The 17,736-nt window shown below is 36.2% G+C and overlaps 1 protein-coding gene across 1 annotated transcript in view; it reads left to right on the top strand.

Annotated features, from left to right (window-relative positions):
• Positions 1-17,736, top strand: part of LOC132105619 (immunoglobulin superfamily DCC subclass member 4-like) — an 83,040-nt gene that overhangs the window by 32,410 nt on the left and 32,894 nt on the right. The window contains exons 2-3 of the mRNA XM_059510877.1: positions 9,026-9,334; positions 12,473-12,632. Of these exons, the coding sequence (XP_059366860.1) occupies positions 9,026-9,334; positions 12,473-12,632 (469 nt within the window). The remainder of the gene's footprint in view (positions 1-9,025; positions 9,335-12,472; positions 12,633-17,736) is intronic.

The following is a 17,736-nucleotide window of genomic DNA, read 5'->3' as shown; positions in this document are numbered from 1 at the left end:
TACTGTATGATCACGGCTATCAAAGTGAACGCGGATTATTTACTGTATGGCACATTTGTGTTATTACCGTCTGTATAAGTGGCCATCGGCACATCAGCACTTATTTGCATCGTGATTCAGTGTAAATGCTGAATTTCTAGCAATCTCAGGAATTTCTGTAATTGGCAAACAAAGTTAATTTTTTTTCTTATTATTTTCTTACTCAAATTATTCTTATTGTATTTTTCTAGTGCTCAAATAAATCACTTATATGATGTCTAAGTTTCTGTCTAGTGTTTTATAATTGAAAAAAAACTATGCAGTGGTATGTTTACTGACTAAATAGTTTGTAGAAGCCTTCAATACTATTGGGAAATATATTTTCTTAAATTTGAGGGGTGGGGGGTCTAGACATAGTCTCAGAAAAGTATTAGCAGGAGTGTCATTTTTCATGATATTTTATTCAGATTTGAAATAGAAACTCATGAGCAGTGGCGGCTGGTGAAAATTATGTTAGGTGGGGCTGTCATATTCGGTTATTTTAAATAGCTTGGCCTTGGTAACCATGGGACACCAGGTCTTATAGCATTGTGGCTCCCAGGTTGTGGAATGCTTTTGCTCAAGACGTCTGTCAAGCATTCACCCTTTTCTCCTTCAAAACCTTTTTTTTTTGTCTGAATATTACTCTTTAGCTCAGAATCTTTAAATTTTACCTTATTATTAATGTTTATGTTACTTGCTTGAATCTTTAACCTAACTTTTGTAACTGAACTCTGTATATTTATATCTGCCCTTGGTATGTCTATCTTTGATGTTGAGGTTTATTTAGTTCAATTCCTTAACCTAGGCCTATATTGTAAAGCGACTTTGTTGGAAAGGCTATATAAATAAAAAAATCCTATTATAATTAATAACCACCCAGGATACCAGTGCTCTGTGAAAAGTAATTATTTAATGCCAATATTAAAAGGTTGAGGCAATTTTGCACAAAAACAAACATATTGCACAAACTTTCTATTTGCATTTGAAATTTAACTCAAACAAAATACTTAGTCATTAATTAGCTGATTAAATACAACTATTACCTGCAACAATTTTGAGTGATTTCAAACAAATGTTCCACAAAATGTACAGTAAATAAACATAATAAACTCGATACTTTAGTAGTGGCTCGCGCCCATTGCTCGCGCCTCGCGGCCGCGCGCAGTTTGGGGCGCTAGGCGAAGCGCCCATAGCTGACTAGATTTTAGCTCGCTGATTGGCTACAGTTTATGTCAAACATTTATATCTAAAATCAGCAATTGGCTAAACTGCTCCAAAGACCCGCCTTTCTGGGGCGCTTTCTCCAGCGCCCCAGAGCTGATCACGTGTACAGATCTAGACGGGACGTGTAGAAAAACAAACATTTTGAATTTCTATAATATTTTTCAAATATACTAGCTGCATTTACTATCTCAAACACACAAATATTGATAATTTTATATATGATTTATTTATGTATTTACATGTATTTGACTGCAGTCTATGGTATATGCTCATGGGGGGGCGGCGCCCTAGCGCCCTCTATTGGCCAGCCGCCCCTGCTCATGAGACATGTGGCTTTCAACCCATTACTTTTTCTAGATTGCTCCAGAATTCATTTCATGTATTTGTATATCAAATAAAAAAATATTTAAGTGTGGTAAAAAGAAATTTCAAGGCACTTCAGTGTCTATAACCTTTAATATTTTTGAGCGTTATCAAATCTGGTTGATAAAAAGTAAAGCCCAAAGTGTCTTCTTTCCATCAAATTATGTTTGTAACACACTGAAGTAGGAAACTGTTACAATTATAAGCTAGGTAGAGCACTTTCAGCTGTGAGTCCCATGATGGGGGGTGCTGGCTAACAGGTTTAAATCAGTTTGCAAACAAATATGCAATAATCTCTTTTTTCCCCTTTATTATTATAAATTAGTCATATTAACTTCTCGTCTGCATGTTGTGCTTGTGGAAGTAAATATCCTAATATTTCTGTTAATTTTATAACATGTAACGTTTCAATCATTCTGGACATAAATCTTTAAAGGCGGGTTTCTGCATCAAATCCTCATCAAGTGCTAACATTAACAAAAAGGACAAAAATGACAAAATTTGATGACCAGGTGTTGCAAATAAGCAAGACTTACAAATATGGACTTACACTCCATTCCAAAGGTTGAAATGTTGGAAATGGCATATAAGTGGTAAATGTGGAGAAACCAAGATATTTGCGTTGATTGAACAACTGCCTTATTGATGCCAAAAACAACCAAATATCAAGCAGCACATTCTTCTGCATTTCTGATTTGTTTGGTTGTTATGTTTAGATTTTGTTGTGTAAAAAAAATGAATACACCGTAAACACACAAAGTAACAAAAAAAATCATGACCGTTTTTTTTTTTTTTTTTTTCTTCAATTTACACACTAAGTTTTTATCCACACGAAGCCAGAGCTTTCCCTATCCAATCTTCTTTTTTTCCCTCATCTCAAGAAATATCTGCGTCTACATGAAACCACAAAACCGACACAAAACGATGTAGTATACATGCCAGACCAGTTTATGGGGCTTTAATTCTGCCACAGAGATGCACTAAAAAGACTTGGACTAAACTTTGCGTGTGGTATACAAACAAACAGTGTTGTGCATGAACGCGTTCAATGAACGACGTTCACTGAAGGCGTTCATATTTTCGCCGAACGTTGAACTGAACGAATCACTTTTCATACAATAAACGTGAACGAGAGAGGCGCTCACTCTGGCAGGAATTAACAGAACGCGCAGTTCACGTTCACGCTCATTTGAAAAGTCAGGTTTTACCAGGGCTTAATTTGAGCCGGAACATGTTCCGTCACCTCCGACATTGGATCCGGCACCTCCTGTGTCACTAAAATTAATTGCCCAAATGAAAAAAAAAATTACTGTTTGTGTAGTGTTCAATGTTTGTGACACATGACTTGCGCGCTTGTTGTACTAGTTGAGATTGCTGTTAGCCTCGATCGTTTCACGCAGGGGAAAAATGTCAAAAAGACAGGAAAGTTTGCTTAACTTTTTCAAATACGCTGGACAGTCAGATCCCAAACAAGCAAAAATCGTTTCTGCTGATCAAAAAAGAGACCACGGTGGACACAGTACCCTAGTATCGATATCTCGTTATTTCGACATAATAAGGGGACATTCTAATATGCATTAAGCCACATTAAGCGTTCTTATAATGGTTTTCTATGGGAGGAAAATGCTTAACCGTTCATATTATGGGCTCATCTGATATTTTGTACATAGCATAGCCTATTTGTTAGGATTTTAGTATCATAATGATTAGGCTGATAAATGCACGCACAATTATCCGTGAACTTGATTTGAACAAATGCCTTTCAACTTGTGTGTGCAAAATTCAGCATTAAATTAATGTGCAGAAATTTGTACAAATAGAGAGTAGGCTATGTAGGCATACTATACTGTTGTAGCCATTAAAAAGAGCGTGTTTCATATTTGTTAAAATATTATAATGTTATTTTTTTTTTCCATTTATGTTGATTTATGAAAAGTGAACAGCACGACCGAGTAAGATAGGATGCGTAATATGAGACATGGAGCGGGTCAGACATGATTTTGACCGTTGAAGTTGTTTAGAAAGTCCTGGGTAATTTGGTTCATGCTGGCTAAATAAAAGTTTCACTGAACATACAGTAAACCTTGATTGCACCTTGTATTTTCCAATTTCTACATATCATGATTACACATTATTTAAGGGGGTAAATATATTCTCTATCTCAACATTATTTTTCTCCTGGCTATAATAATTGTCTCTTGTTTATTGGTACAATAGTTTTGATTAGTTTTGGAGTGGCAGTGATTTCCAGCTGGTAATGGATGGTAAAGAGGTTCTATTGAGTAAGATAGTGGCCTATCTTAAAAAGAATTTAACAAATGAACGTGAACTAGTTCGTTTTTAGATATGTGAACTGAACTTTGAACTAGTTCTTTTTAAGTATGAACTGGCACAACACTGCAAACAAACATGTAACAATACATGTATTAATGTTAGTTAATAAAAAGACAATCGTTCACTGTTTGTTCATGTTTTTGTTTCTGTTAAGTGAAGTGGTGTATGACTAGGGGCGAGACGTGGGCTGATGATGTCAATGTTCTGAAAATATATGGATTCGCTGTCCACACAAAAGGCGGCATTTGCAGACTTTTCCACACTGGGACCTGTTTTCAAAAAATATCGGTTTCAATCTCCCAAAATGCCAGATCCGTGTGGACAAAATGTCTATGCGATACAATATTTATGCGTATAACAGCGAAACGCATCTCTGTGTGGACGGGGCCTAAGCTTTTAACCTTTTTTTTAATGAAGGCACTTTTTATGTTATTATGATGTTTAAAACAAATGCATTTTTTGAGGGGAAAGACATTTGATTTAGTTATAATTTTGTCTCCAAAGTAAAGAGAAATAAACCCAAACAACCTGATAGTATTACAGTACATGACCATAACGTTCCCAAGTCAGACTACAAAAAAATATTGTGACAGTCGTGAAGTCATGCAAGCAGGCACTTACGGGTCTCTCTTATTCTATGGTTTTGCATTTTACTCTCAGTGAAAATGAAAGTATTATGAATGTCAAAATGCAAAAATCCACAAGGTGAAATCTAGTCCGTTTTTAATTGTGAAATCAAAATATATTGAATCCTGGAATATTTTAAGTATTAGTTCAGGGCAGTAACACCAAATTAGAAACTAATCTCTGAACGGTTTCTGTGTCATTGATTCATGTTTTTATCTCTATCTTATATAAATCTAAAATTGGATGTGACACGTTTGATTTATGCTTTTTCTGCGATCATGTTTTCATGTATACTCTATAAGTGATTGTGCCATGCTGCTGAGTATAAGCTGGCACTGGACCCAGGATACGCACACAAATTAACCCACACAGACATGCTGCCATCTGAATTTAAATGGTTTGTTGCATTGGGCTATCAATCAGACCATCTGTCGCTGTCCTCCCAGCCTTTATTAGTGGTTGTGCAGTGCATATGTCACACATCCAGATGGCACAAACGCATGTTCATACACTGCTCCACCTTCATCCACCTCATGCAGTGCTTAGTTCTCAGCCAATAGCTGGCAGGAATGCCAATCAGAATTGCTCCATTTGAGTGTGAACTGAAGCCTGCTTTAGTGTTTACAAGGGGTGTAACAGTTGTAATTACTCATGGCTTGGTTTGTATCACGGTATTAAAGTCACCAAGTTTCAAGTTTCAGTAAGGTTCGGTATGTGCAGTGTTTAGGGGAAAAAGGAGTATATAACCAAGCAAAGATACATATAAAATAAACAGTGCTTATTAGTTTTTTTTAGGTAGGTATAACTAAATAAATTAGGTACATAAATTGAATAAAGTAATAAAATGTGAAATAACATTGCAATTTTGACTGTATAAATTAAAAATGAATTCTTATTAAAGTTACAAGAGTTATTCAGTCAAGAGCAGTGAGTGATTTCCTTGTCTCTTGTTGTTTGATTAACATAAACATTTTAAGACAATGCATTGATCCATAATGTACACTGTACTGTACATTCCACTAGGAAACTCCCCAAGATGTGCATGTTGACAATTTTTGTGTGAACTCGAAAGAGAACTCAATATTTGCATGCTCTCTGAGATGTGGTTTGGTGCTTATGAACACACACAAATCTTTTCACTGCATGCTTGAGTTCTCATTTGTGTCTTCTGGCTCTTGAATGTTGAAACTGCCAAGACTTGAATGAGTTTAGTTTAAATACAGATAGCAATGTGTGCTATCAATGTACATGTTTTTGTTTTTTCATCGCTGTTGTTGTAATGTACTGGGAAGCCAGAATGCGTATCCATCAACTTAAGCATACATTAGCCAAACTCTGTTTTACATGTTATTTTTAACAAGCCAGATTACAGATGCATTGTCAGATTTAAGTTAAACTGAAGTAACGGTTCTATGCTTCTGAGGCAGTGTAATGGTTACTATATTACTGATTTCTCGCTAGAACTAACATCAAAAGTGTAAAAAGTTAGTCAGAAATAAACATTCACAAAAAAACTGACCACCAAACGCAACTTTCAGACGCCATCTTTATTTTTAGCTCAACCATCAAAGAATGGAACGCACAGGATTTTGGGATATCAAAGGCAGCAAAGGATATATCTTTATGAAAGATCTATGCTACTTTCAAAAATCGATCAGATGAAGGTATCTCATGAGACAGGTAGTGAAGCTAAATTTGGATTCAGATGTGCCTTGATGCTTTCCTACATTGGAATGCATCCTCCAAAGGCAGCATTTTAGAGCTTTCGGACACAGCAAATGCCATTTGACTTTGAATTGTGATCAGCTGTGGGCATTTTGTTTAGCTCAGCATGAAAAGAGCTTTTCTGGATAATTTCAGTCCATAGTAGTGCAACTGAAGCAGTCAAATCAACCATAGGTGGCAGGGCACTGTCAAAAGATCTTGGGGATAAAGTTGTGGACAGGCACAAGTCAGGAGATGGATACAAAAAATTGCAAATGCATTATAAATGCCTAGAGAAAGGCCAGTCCTTAAGAAAGGCCACATGCAGTCAGTCATGACTGAGCTTTGCCAAAATGCACCTTGAAGTTTCTGAGGCACATTAGACTAAAATTGAATTATCTTATGTTTTGAAGCTTGACTGCTGGTTATAGCTAGCCTGGCCATGAGCTGGTTTAAGCTGGTCATTTGCTGGTTCTGAGCAGCTAAGGACCAGCTTAGAACCAGCTCACGACCAGCATGAAATTTATAGTGAAACTAGTTGATACAACCATAAAGAATCTAGCATCCAAAACGTATCATATGACCTAATTTCAGTGCAGTGTTTTATAGTTTTGGTACTTTGCTTTGGCAGATGCTTTGGGCTACTACATAACTAGTCTCAGTGGAAAATACAGTGTGTTGTGTCTTCCTTCTGTGTTTAGCACTCTCTTCATTTATGAAGGCAGAGTAACAGTGATGATTTGGTTGGATCTCTTCCATGCCACAAGATTCCCCACTTGATTGATCTCAGAAGGAGTCCACAGCAGCAGAGGTCCATCGGGGTGAGAAATCACCCCACAATCATCGCCATTTCACAAACTCAGCATGGTCCCATGAAGCTGGTGTGCATTTATTTGCACACAAGAGAAAGGGCAGCATTTAAAAAATGGACAGCATTTCATTTTTATGTGTGTTTTCAAAGGAATTGTTCTTTTTGTATGTCATCTGTGCCAAACTCTGTGTGTGAGAAAGAAGTGGTTGGGAGGTAAATAATGTAAAGTCATCAAGGATCTCCGAAAACTTGGGAGACTTAGCCAAAAAAAATTGGCAGAGAAATTACCATAAATGGCCTTAATCAGATTAAATTTGAGAGTGAATAGAAGGACAGCAAGAGGACCGAGAAGTGTAGTGAAGGTGAGCTGGGGTGACTGTCTAATGAAGCAATCTTGCGTTTTCCAACTGTTAATGGCTGGTGAAAGTAGGCCAGTGTTACAGTTATTATGGCCCACAGATCTCTAATGCCTTTGATGCAGGGCAGAGTTATTTTTTTTTTTTTTTCTATACGCAGACACACATATTTGTTCTCTCACTTATTAATAAGATCTCATTTGGAATTGCGCTGGCCTTTTTGGAGTAAGGAGCTTAGTGGCCTTATGTTCACCTATAAACAGAGGCGATTGCACTCAGGGACCCTGCAGCTCTAGTTGTGCTGAACTTACTACGAGTCTCTCTCTGTCAGTCTGTGTCTTTCTGCCTCAGAAGTAACTCTCTCATATATTTGTCTGTGCATTTGGCTTTCAGCCATCCAACAAGTATTATTGTGTTTTCCCTTCCTCTTTTTGTGTGCTAGCTGTGTGAGCTGCTCTTGCTTGCTAGCTTGCCTCTGTTTTACACAAACACACATCCAGGGATGACGGAGGGTCAGCTTCCACTTTAATCTAGGAAATAATTCCATTTCCCATTAGCGTAATTAATTGGGAGCTTACTACAGCACGAAAATGTAGAGGACTAATGTGTGCTCAACGTGTGGTCTTGCTCTGTGTGTGTATGTGTAAGTGTATAAAGTGCTGAAATAGTGTTATGGCTGGCTGATTAGCATAGTCGTTATAAAATTATTGCCTCATGCTTGACATGAATGACAACGTGAATAACTCCATTCATTCTGCAGGTTACTTCGAGTGTAAAGTAAATGGTGTTTTCCAGATTACTGAATGCTGCTACAAGATCTGTTTTCTTTGTTTGGTAAAAAGTAAATGTCATTCGTCAATAAAATATTGAGTCACACATGCTGTGTTGAAGAATGATGGTCTGTCTTATGTTCTTTCTAAAATATGCAGCCAGCTCTGCATGTTCATGTATAAAAAACAGATATAGGCTACTGTTTGTGAAAAATGATAATATTATCTTTACAATATATGATGCTTGTTTCAGAAATAAATAATCAGCTTCTTTTGTCATTGTACTGTTTTTCAATGAAATGAAATGTTTTTCACCTACTGTTAGAGTAATTTTAGGTATTTATAAACCCAAATAGAACATTTTAGCTGTGGGTGTTGGCGAGCTCAAATCTGAATCATTTCAAGCCAGATGCCAATCAGCCAATTCAAAACGTAGTATATTGTATTGCAGTGGTCTCCAACATGGTGGAGTCTCTGAGTCGCCCGCCGACTGGTTTTCATATCTGGTCACTTATGTTGTTACACACTGTTTGTACTGTACTGTGTGTTGTATTCCAAGTAGCCTGTATGTTCATGCAGGTAATGTGTTGCAGGTTACTTTCTGAAGTAGCTTGTTTTTCTTTTTCTTTTATTACCCAAGATACATTAAGGGTGAATTGAATTCAAATGTGCATTGTGAATTGAATCAATTCACTGTTATTAACCCTTTTTGCTGACCATTTTCTTTTGGGTTGCTTTCTTTCACGCTTTCTTTTGTTCATCAGAAGTTGTGACATCAGCTCTTTCTCTCTGTCCTCCTCTCCCTCATTAATTAGAAAAGCCCGTATCCGTGGAGCTGAGCTGTGGTGCTGGTCCTGTCCATGTGGTTCTGGAGCCTGATCACCCTCTGCTGCTGGAATGCCACCTGGGGGCCAGTGAGCCCCCCCTCAACGTGACCTGGCTGCGGGATGGGGTGCTTCTCTCAGAAAGCCAGACCATCCGGCCTTTGATCAACGGGTCTCTACTCATCTTGCCCTCTTCCACGGATGGCCAGGCTCCAGCGGGTGTGGAGGGCGGCTACAGTTGCCTAAGTACCAGCTCGACAGGAGCGCTGACCAGCCGGGCTCTCACCCTGCATCTCGCCAGTGAGTATAAACACCTTCTACTCTGATTTACGTCCAACACACAGCAGCTGTGGGTCTAAGATTGATCACAGGACCAGATTCTTTCAAATTCATAGGCCAGTCAAATTCAGGTTTTTGGTCGTGTGTTTTGTTTTTAAATCTGCATCATCTGGAAAGCATCACATTCTAATTACTGTGTATGAATATCTGATGAACATCTACATCTGATGCTCATCTATGTCCCTCTCTCTCTGCCACATTCCACTCGGTGGTTATCTTTGCTTGGCTGGATCTGAGTGTCGTTCTCACCTGGTTAGCACAAGGACTTGATTGTGCATTTTGAAGAGCTTGAGGAGGGAAAAAGAGATCAGCCTTCAGCTCCTTTATCTCTTTACCTCACTGTTTCTTTTTTTCTTTCTCTTTGTGTTTAAGGCAGCCCACTAGACGATAAAGACCATTTCCTTTAGCCATTATCTATTTCATTGGCCATGACTCTGTCTTCCTTTATTATTTCTGTCCATTCAATTTTTCTTTATTACTTTTATGTAGATAATAATGATGCCTGCCATCTCTGCCATAGACACTGATGGACATTGCAGAGTTAACGTAAGAGAGATCATGTCATGTTAGTCTAACATGAAGATTAGAAATCAAATATAAGAATACAAAAATAACATGTCATTGTTATTTGCCATAAAGGCCAGCAAAAGTAGATCTTACTTTATATCATTTTATTCAATTTTTTTTCTTTATGATGGGGAAACAGTTACTTCCCATGGTGGTGGGAATCTCATAATTAGAAACTGAACTTGATTATAAATTAGATTATACAAATAACATATTGCAGACATTTCTTGAATATCTACCTTAGATCTTTGTCAGAGTATTTGGGAATGAACCAGACAGAGATACTTATAAGGCATTTTCTCTCAGTGGCAGAATATTTCTCATTATTTTTTAATTGCTTTCTAATTTCAGATGCTCACACCTATACATAACCATGCTGCTGGTGTGTGCTCCAGTAAATCTGCTGTTTTTTTTTTTTTTTTTTTTTTTTTGTAGAGTGTTTTTGCTTTAGACCGCATGCTATGTACAAGTCAAAAATATCTTGTGTTAATGTTTAACAGGTCTCAGCTGAGCCTGCAGAGCTGTTACAGTATGTATGCCGATGTTTTTCATGTGTGAGCTTGTTTAGGAAATTGTTTAGATTTGAACTGTCTGTAAATTGATGGCTGCTCCTCTGGGTGACCATAAATCAACTTCAGAGAAGTTTCAATAGTCAGAAATATCATTGGTCCATTATAAATTTTATAGTTATGCAAGATATCATCTACGATAATATTGTATTTGTTGTTTAAATGATATGCGATTTGACATCATATATGTTGCAAAAACACAGCCTTGCATTCACTATGAGATGTAGATTAGTCTACTGCACCAGCACATTTAGAGTTCACGCTTTCTCTGCATTATTTAGCCTGTTAAATTTCCCCCAAAATTAAAGATAAGGTGGCAAAAATTCCCTTGTATGAATTTATATCATTTATATTTATATCAACTGATTTAGTCAATATCACACGAAGAGTGACGCTTTTCTCCAAATACCGATTGCAAAGTTGATATTGATTTGACATACACAATTAAGTTAATATTAAGTGACTTACATTTTAGACACAACAGTTCTTAGATTCAAACAAAGCCACAGCAGAACTGTTTGCGTCTCTGAGCAATGCACTGCTGTGTTTTGAATTGGTTGAATTAATGACTTAATGACTCACTAATGTGTTGATTTGCCACCACCTACTGCCGATTTTAGGTTTATATTTAAAGTATACCCCCCACCCCCCAAAACAAACAAACAAAACAAATCATTTCAAATATAGTACTCAACATTTTGTGATTACATCAAAACATTGTTTATGCATTTGTAACTGCAGGTTAACTGCATTCATGTCCTGCATTAAACAGTCTGTGTTAATGCATCTAAATGCCAAATGACAGATTCTGTGCCACCTCTGCATTGCAAACACAAATTTTACTGATTTCATTTGATTGGTAACAACCCTGCAGTGTCCTACTATTTGAATTTGATTAAATTTAATAATTTCCCACAAAAGATGATGCTTACATTTAATTAGGTTAGAAAAAAAATGGCCTTATAAAGGTAAAAATGCACATAAAAGTTGAAAAAGGTTACTCCTTCAAACTAACCACAGCACAGAATATGAAGAATATCACAATCTTTGGGAGTCATCTGTCCACGGCTGTCCTAAACATGCCAAAATACCAGCACAATAACATGCTCAGAAAAATATTGTCTAAATATCGTTATCGACAAAATTCCAGAAAATATAGAGATATATATTTTTTGTCATTATTGCACACCCCTAGTATTCTTAACATGATAGAATAAATCAGATAATTTTTATTGCTTGGTTATCTTTTGATTTAATTCATCTAATTTAAAACCAAAGCTATATTAAAACTCATTATGAATCTGGGTAGAAAATATAGTTTAAATTTAATGCTGCAAGATTTTGTTAGCATAAGTGTTGATAGTTTGGTTGGAAGTTTGAGTTTATAGTAACACTTTACAATAAGTTAATTTGTTAACATTAGTTAATGCATTTAGTACCATGAATTAACAACAAACAGTTTTTACAGCTTTTAATAATATAGATTCATGTTAATTTATAAATATACTATTGTTTATTGTTAATTCACATTTGTTTATAACACACACACACACAACTAATATTCATTTAAACATACAAAAAATAAAAATTTGAAATGTTAAAACTCTATTGATGTACTATGTCGAATTAATGCTAACTAAAACAAGCTGTTACCAAAATTTTAACTCTGGTTATATATTTGGTATTTGGTTGAATATCGGAGTATCCTCTCGCTTGTTTGTGTGTGTGTGAGTTGTTCAGTGTACTGTGGGCTTCTGAGCAGTGCGAGTCTAGCAGATGTAGCAAATCAAAGTGACAGAATTTTCAAAGAGTAAAGGTCAGGGGCCCCACCATGTGGATACATTGCTTGTTCTTATTCCACGAAAAGTTAGTGTGATGCATTCACTAATTCCTTTTTTTGATTTCTTGTTGCTTTCTTCTCCTTTTCTCTCTGCCTCATTCTCTTGCTCTCTGTCTTTCTTAGGCTTGTCCCGTTTTCTTCAGGATCCTGAACCTCAGGTTGTGCCAGAAGGTGGCACTGCCCGGTTTGAGTGCTATGTAGATGGCTTGCCCACCCCAATTATCACCTGGGAGAAGGACCAGGAACCCCTCCCTGCACCCACAGAACCTCTAGAACCATCCAGGTAAGTTATCTTGCCGTGAGCTTTGTCATGTGTGATTCCCTTTTTGTAATGCTTTATTCACATATGACATTGTTTGCAAAGAGCAAGTGCGAAGCTAGTCCAACATGGAAACTAACTTTGTTGTTTAAAATAAGCCTTCACAATTATTAAAATTAATCATACATGTACTACTGTTCAAACATTTGGGGTTGGTAAGATTTATTTAAAAAGATTTTATGTTTGTGAAAGTTGTGAAATACATTTTTCTTTATCAAAATACAGTAGAAATGTTGTAAAATATTTGTACAATTAATAACAACTGCTTTCTATTTGAATGGGTTTTTTTTTAAGTGCAAATTATTCCTGTGATGGCAAAGCTGAATTTTGCTCAGGAAACATTTATTATAATCAATACTAGAAACAGTTGTTCTATTAAATATTTTTGTTGAAACCAAGATACATATTTCAGGATGATTCAATATATAGAAAATTCAACAGCATTTATTTGAAATATTTATTTATTCTTTTTTTAAAACCAAATAAAAGCAAATCATGTATTTTATTTCTACAAAATCTTATAGTTTTTTGCATAAGTTGAACACTGTAACAACCACAGATGTGTCCGTTTCACATATGGATTCATTGGCAATTCAAATGAGTACCAGACAGTAATAACAACTGGTCTTAATAAGCGAGTTTGAAGCAGTCTGATCCACATATTCATGTTTTAAGAACCAAATTGAAAAGCATCTGTGGTAATCTGGAATTCAATTTGAATGAATTAGGTGTTGCATTGCTCAATTCCATTAAATCTTAATTAATAACCATTATTATAAAATGTCACTTATGTAGCCGTATCTTAAAGGATAATGTAGAGGATTCGTGGGTGGAAAGGGAGAGGACGAGGGGTTGGCTTGACTGCTGATGATTTTTTATTAAATATTTTAAAGGCAAACGGTGTCAACAACACCAACACAAACACTCTATCGTTATCTCTTCCGGGTTACTTCTTCCGGGACAGGTTCACTCGTCAGCAGTCCTTCTCTCTCTCACCTACTCCTGTTTCTCCTGGTGTTATATACTCTCTCCACGCCAATTACTGAAACAAGACACAAGTTTTGATTATTTCTGTCCAACCCACTCACTCACCGTTCGTCTCCTGCTTCTCTCTCCCGCTGCCGACTTCGCTAAACCACGCCCCCCTTGCCACAGATAATTCACCCAAAAATGAAAATTCTGTCATTAAATACTCAATCTCATGTCGTTCATCGTTACTACCTTTCTGAGCCTTGAATGTGGTAGTTGCATTGCTGTCTATGCAGGGTCAGAAAGCTCTCGGATTTCATCAAAAATATCTTTATTTGTGTTCCAAAGATGAAAAGGTCTTACAGGTTTGGAAAAACATGAAGGTGATTAATTAATGACAGAAATTAAATTTTTGGGTGAACTATCCCTTTAAAAGTAATTATGACGGCAAAACACTTACAAAATGACCAGTTAGTTTTGTAGTGCTGTAACTGAAAGGCATTACTGATATACCAGTACTTGTTGGAGTCATTTGAACTCATTTAAACTCAAGTCATTTAAGCTGCCCAGCTCAGCCCAATTATGTGTCTTGTCAGGAGAGTTCTTGTGGTGTGCCTAATGGTGAAAACCCATTAGACATGATAGGACTATCCATAGAGTCTGTGTAGTTCTGCATGGACTGACCGTGTGTATCCTGGTGTAGCATCGGTTGGCCACCTCTACTGTTTATAAGTAAAGGTACATTTTCACACATTTTATTATTATTATTTTTTTAAATTCACATTAGTACTGTTTTCATATCTTTTAATATAATTATATTAAAATAATTATAAGTGATGGTGATATATCTTAATATCACTATCAATCAGTTTATATAATTTTATATACAAGTATGTTTCATCTAGACATTTTCATTTAAGTTTATTTATACTCTTCATTCATTCATTTTAATACATTTGACCATCATTTTGTCCAGTAGATTAATAAAATAATCTATTGAATAAATATTTGGCATGCCTATAGATTTTCAACTCATTTGAATATTTTGAAAATAGGTAACATTATAAATTGTTTGAGACAAGGTAGCCAAAAAGAGTGAATACATGTTACAGTATTGCCAGTTCATCTCAAAGGGTAATCACAGTTGCTTACCATTTCCCAAGTGTGTGGATATTACAGTAGCTTTTGCAATTTGTCAAAATAGAGCAGGAGAGACTACACATGACAGGAGCCAATCATTGACTCTGTTTACAAGAGGCCCATCCGAGGTCAAAGAGTTGGGCATGGGCCCCATCAAAGAGGTGGACATCACAGGGAGGGAGGAAGAGGGCAGGGAGCTGTTGCATCAAATGAAGTCCAGGTCATTGGTTTAAAGTATGTCATGTCATGTGATAAAAAGAGGGCTTACTATAGCAGAGGCTGCCAAATATCTGTAAATCACTCACCCTATCTGAAAAGGTCAGCTGCAGAATCTGTAAGAAATCTGAACATTTTTTTGTTGTTGTTGTGTTTTGGTTAATAAAACCTCTTGCTAGCTATGCAGCTCAGTAATCATGTAAAGTATTGACAGTATACTGTACCGTCTCAATTGACACACAACCTTGTTATGGTGTTATATAACATTTGATAACACTGGAAATATATTTACATGCATTATGGATTTGGTATAAATGTGTTAGCTCCTTTAGAAAGAGTTTTCCTAATTATTTTTTTCCTTCAATCGTTAAACCAAATGTTCTTATTCCATATATTACAGGAATCTTGTGTTTTGAAATGGTTATGTAAAAAGACACATTCGGAACTACAATGAAATTTCTTGTGAAATTTGTATCAAAGTTATAGATCAAATTGTAAAGAAACACTGTTAAATAATAGCTGTAATATGTCCATGGCATGTAAAGATTGATGCAAAGAAAAAAAATCATTAAATTATATTTATAATTATTTTTAAGCATAAATATCATATGTGCATTCCCAACCATTTCAATTAATCTTTTTCATTCACTCATAATGTTTGATTTCATTTTGTTGAATGTAGCTAGGTTTGCTGAATATACTGTCTAGATAGCATTACATGTTACCTTGCAACTTTGAGTTTCCCAGTACAGTATTTAATCATTTGCTTATGTCTCATTATATTGTCTGGTTTTTAGCCTGTGGAGATTAACCGGTGGAAGGTTAAGAAAAAGAGCTTTTAGTTTTGAATTCCCTTTTTTGTATGTTAAATTACAATTAATATATATGGTCCTAATATATCCTTGCTTTATAGTCCATTATGATAAGTTCTGGTTTTGTTTTTGAAGATGGCTGCCTGCAAGGTCTAGACTAAACACTTGATTTGATTTTATTCTCAGTCTCTTTGTTGATTCTCCTTTTTCTCTGTTGCACAGCCATATGCTTGAACTGAAGAGTAAGAGTGTCTTTTTTTCGTTTTATAATAAGACCATAACACTCTCACATAAACATCTGAGCACACATACAAAACATTTGCACATACAGAGATGTAGGTGTGTAGCATAAAGCACATATATAATCATCGTCTTTTTTTAGACACCGTGTATTGACATGGTTATGTTCTCCAAAGGCCCTGATCAGTGTTATATCCTGGTATCCTTGGGAAGCATTGCGGTTTTTCAAATCAGTCCTTGGTGTCTTTTTTCACATGCCACATGTATCATATAATATTATTAGGACTGATTAACACGGTTATTTGTGTCTGTTTTGCTTTGTATATGAATGCTATTCATCAAAGGTTGTCTTTTTATTTTTGTAAAAAAATTTTTACAAAAAGCAGTCTTTTTAAACCTTCTGTTAGTTAATGCTTAGGAAAATGTGCAAAGTGAAAAGGAAAGACATTTGAAATGTCAAATAAGGAGAGAATTTTATGAAAATGTCTCCTGATTGCATCATTTAGAGATTTAATCATCCGCTGTCAATTTCTTTTGAGGAATCCACTGAGAAATAGAAATATTTCTCTGCATATGGCAGCAACTGTGTAATGATGTTTATCAAATGTCATCAAATTGAGTTTTGAGTTGAATATATATATAAAATAAAAAATGCATAATAGAATAACGGACAGGAAAGCAGAGGAAATCAAACTGATCCTCTGGTTTCAGATATATACAAATAGAAAAGTTATTTTGAATTGTAATAAGATTTCACAATATTGCTGGATATTTTGATATTATAATAACTGCATCTGTGGTAAACATTAGGGACTTTTTTCAAATACATATAAAATCTAAATGACCCCAAACATTTGAACAGTAGTGTATATAAATGTTTTAATTAAACCTTTACATTCTGCTGGGGACTTTGAATGACTCTATTCGACACGGACAGCTAGCCAGATGTTTACCATTTTCATTCAGAAATGTGGGCATCTTCACATTAAGTCTCTGACCTCTTACAGTGTGGAATAACAAATGAGATCCAACTTAAAAAGCGAGACAGACTGTTTGAAATGTGCCTCGGAGATTGTTCCCTGTCTGCTTCGGATGCTTCCTTTTGGATCTGTAAAAAGTGTCTTTTGTATTCACAGCCCCTCTCCATATTAATGAGAACACACTTGCACATTAGCCGTGCTGTCGTGTTCTGGCGGCTGCCGCAGTCACTCTCTCATTTACATCCCCAGCGCAGCTGAGGCAGTGCCGTGCTACTGGAGGTGTAGCTCTGGTGTGGATGTGTCCTCAGCTGAACTCTCAGCACCAACGTATTCTACAAGCGAGTCACACACACCCAATTTTAACCCGCTCTCACACTCACAGATTTCACCCAGCCTTGGTCTTTGTGGCCTTTCTGCCAGAGTGTCTTGCTCTTGGGGATGATTTTAAAAGATTAATGGTGTATAATATCTGTCCTGAATGAAAAGGGGAATTGAAAGTGGTCTCTGGGGGAAGAGAGATGACTATGGAATGAATATTAGTGCTGCAACCTGACCTCGCCACCGCAAACAGAGAGAGAAAGAGAGAGAGTGAAAGAGAGGAATTGACTTTTGAAGATACATGCTGCCATCTTGGTTTGTTCTCCTACATCTGTAGACTAATCTCTCATCTCTACTTCTTTTTTTCTGCCATTTATTCCTCCCCCGCTATGT

This window comes from Carassius carassius, chromosome 2 (genome assembly GCF_963082965.1).
Source record: "Carassius carassius chromosome 2, fCarCar2.1, whole genome shotgun sequence".
NCBI lineage: Eukaryota > Metazoa > Chordata > Actinopteri > Cypriniformes > Cyprinidae > Carassius > Carassius carassius.
This window is presented reverse-complemented; position numbering and strand designations above follow the sequence as displayed.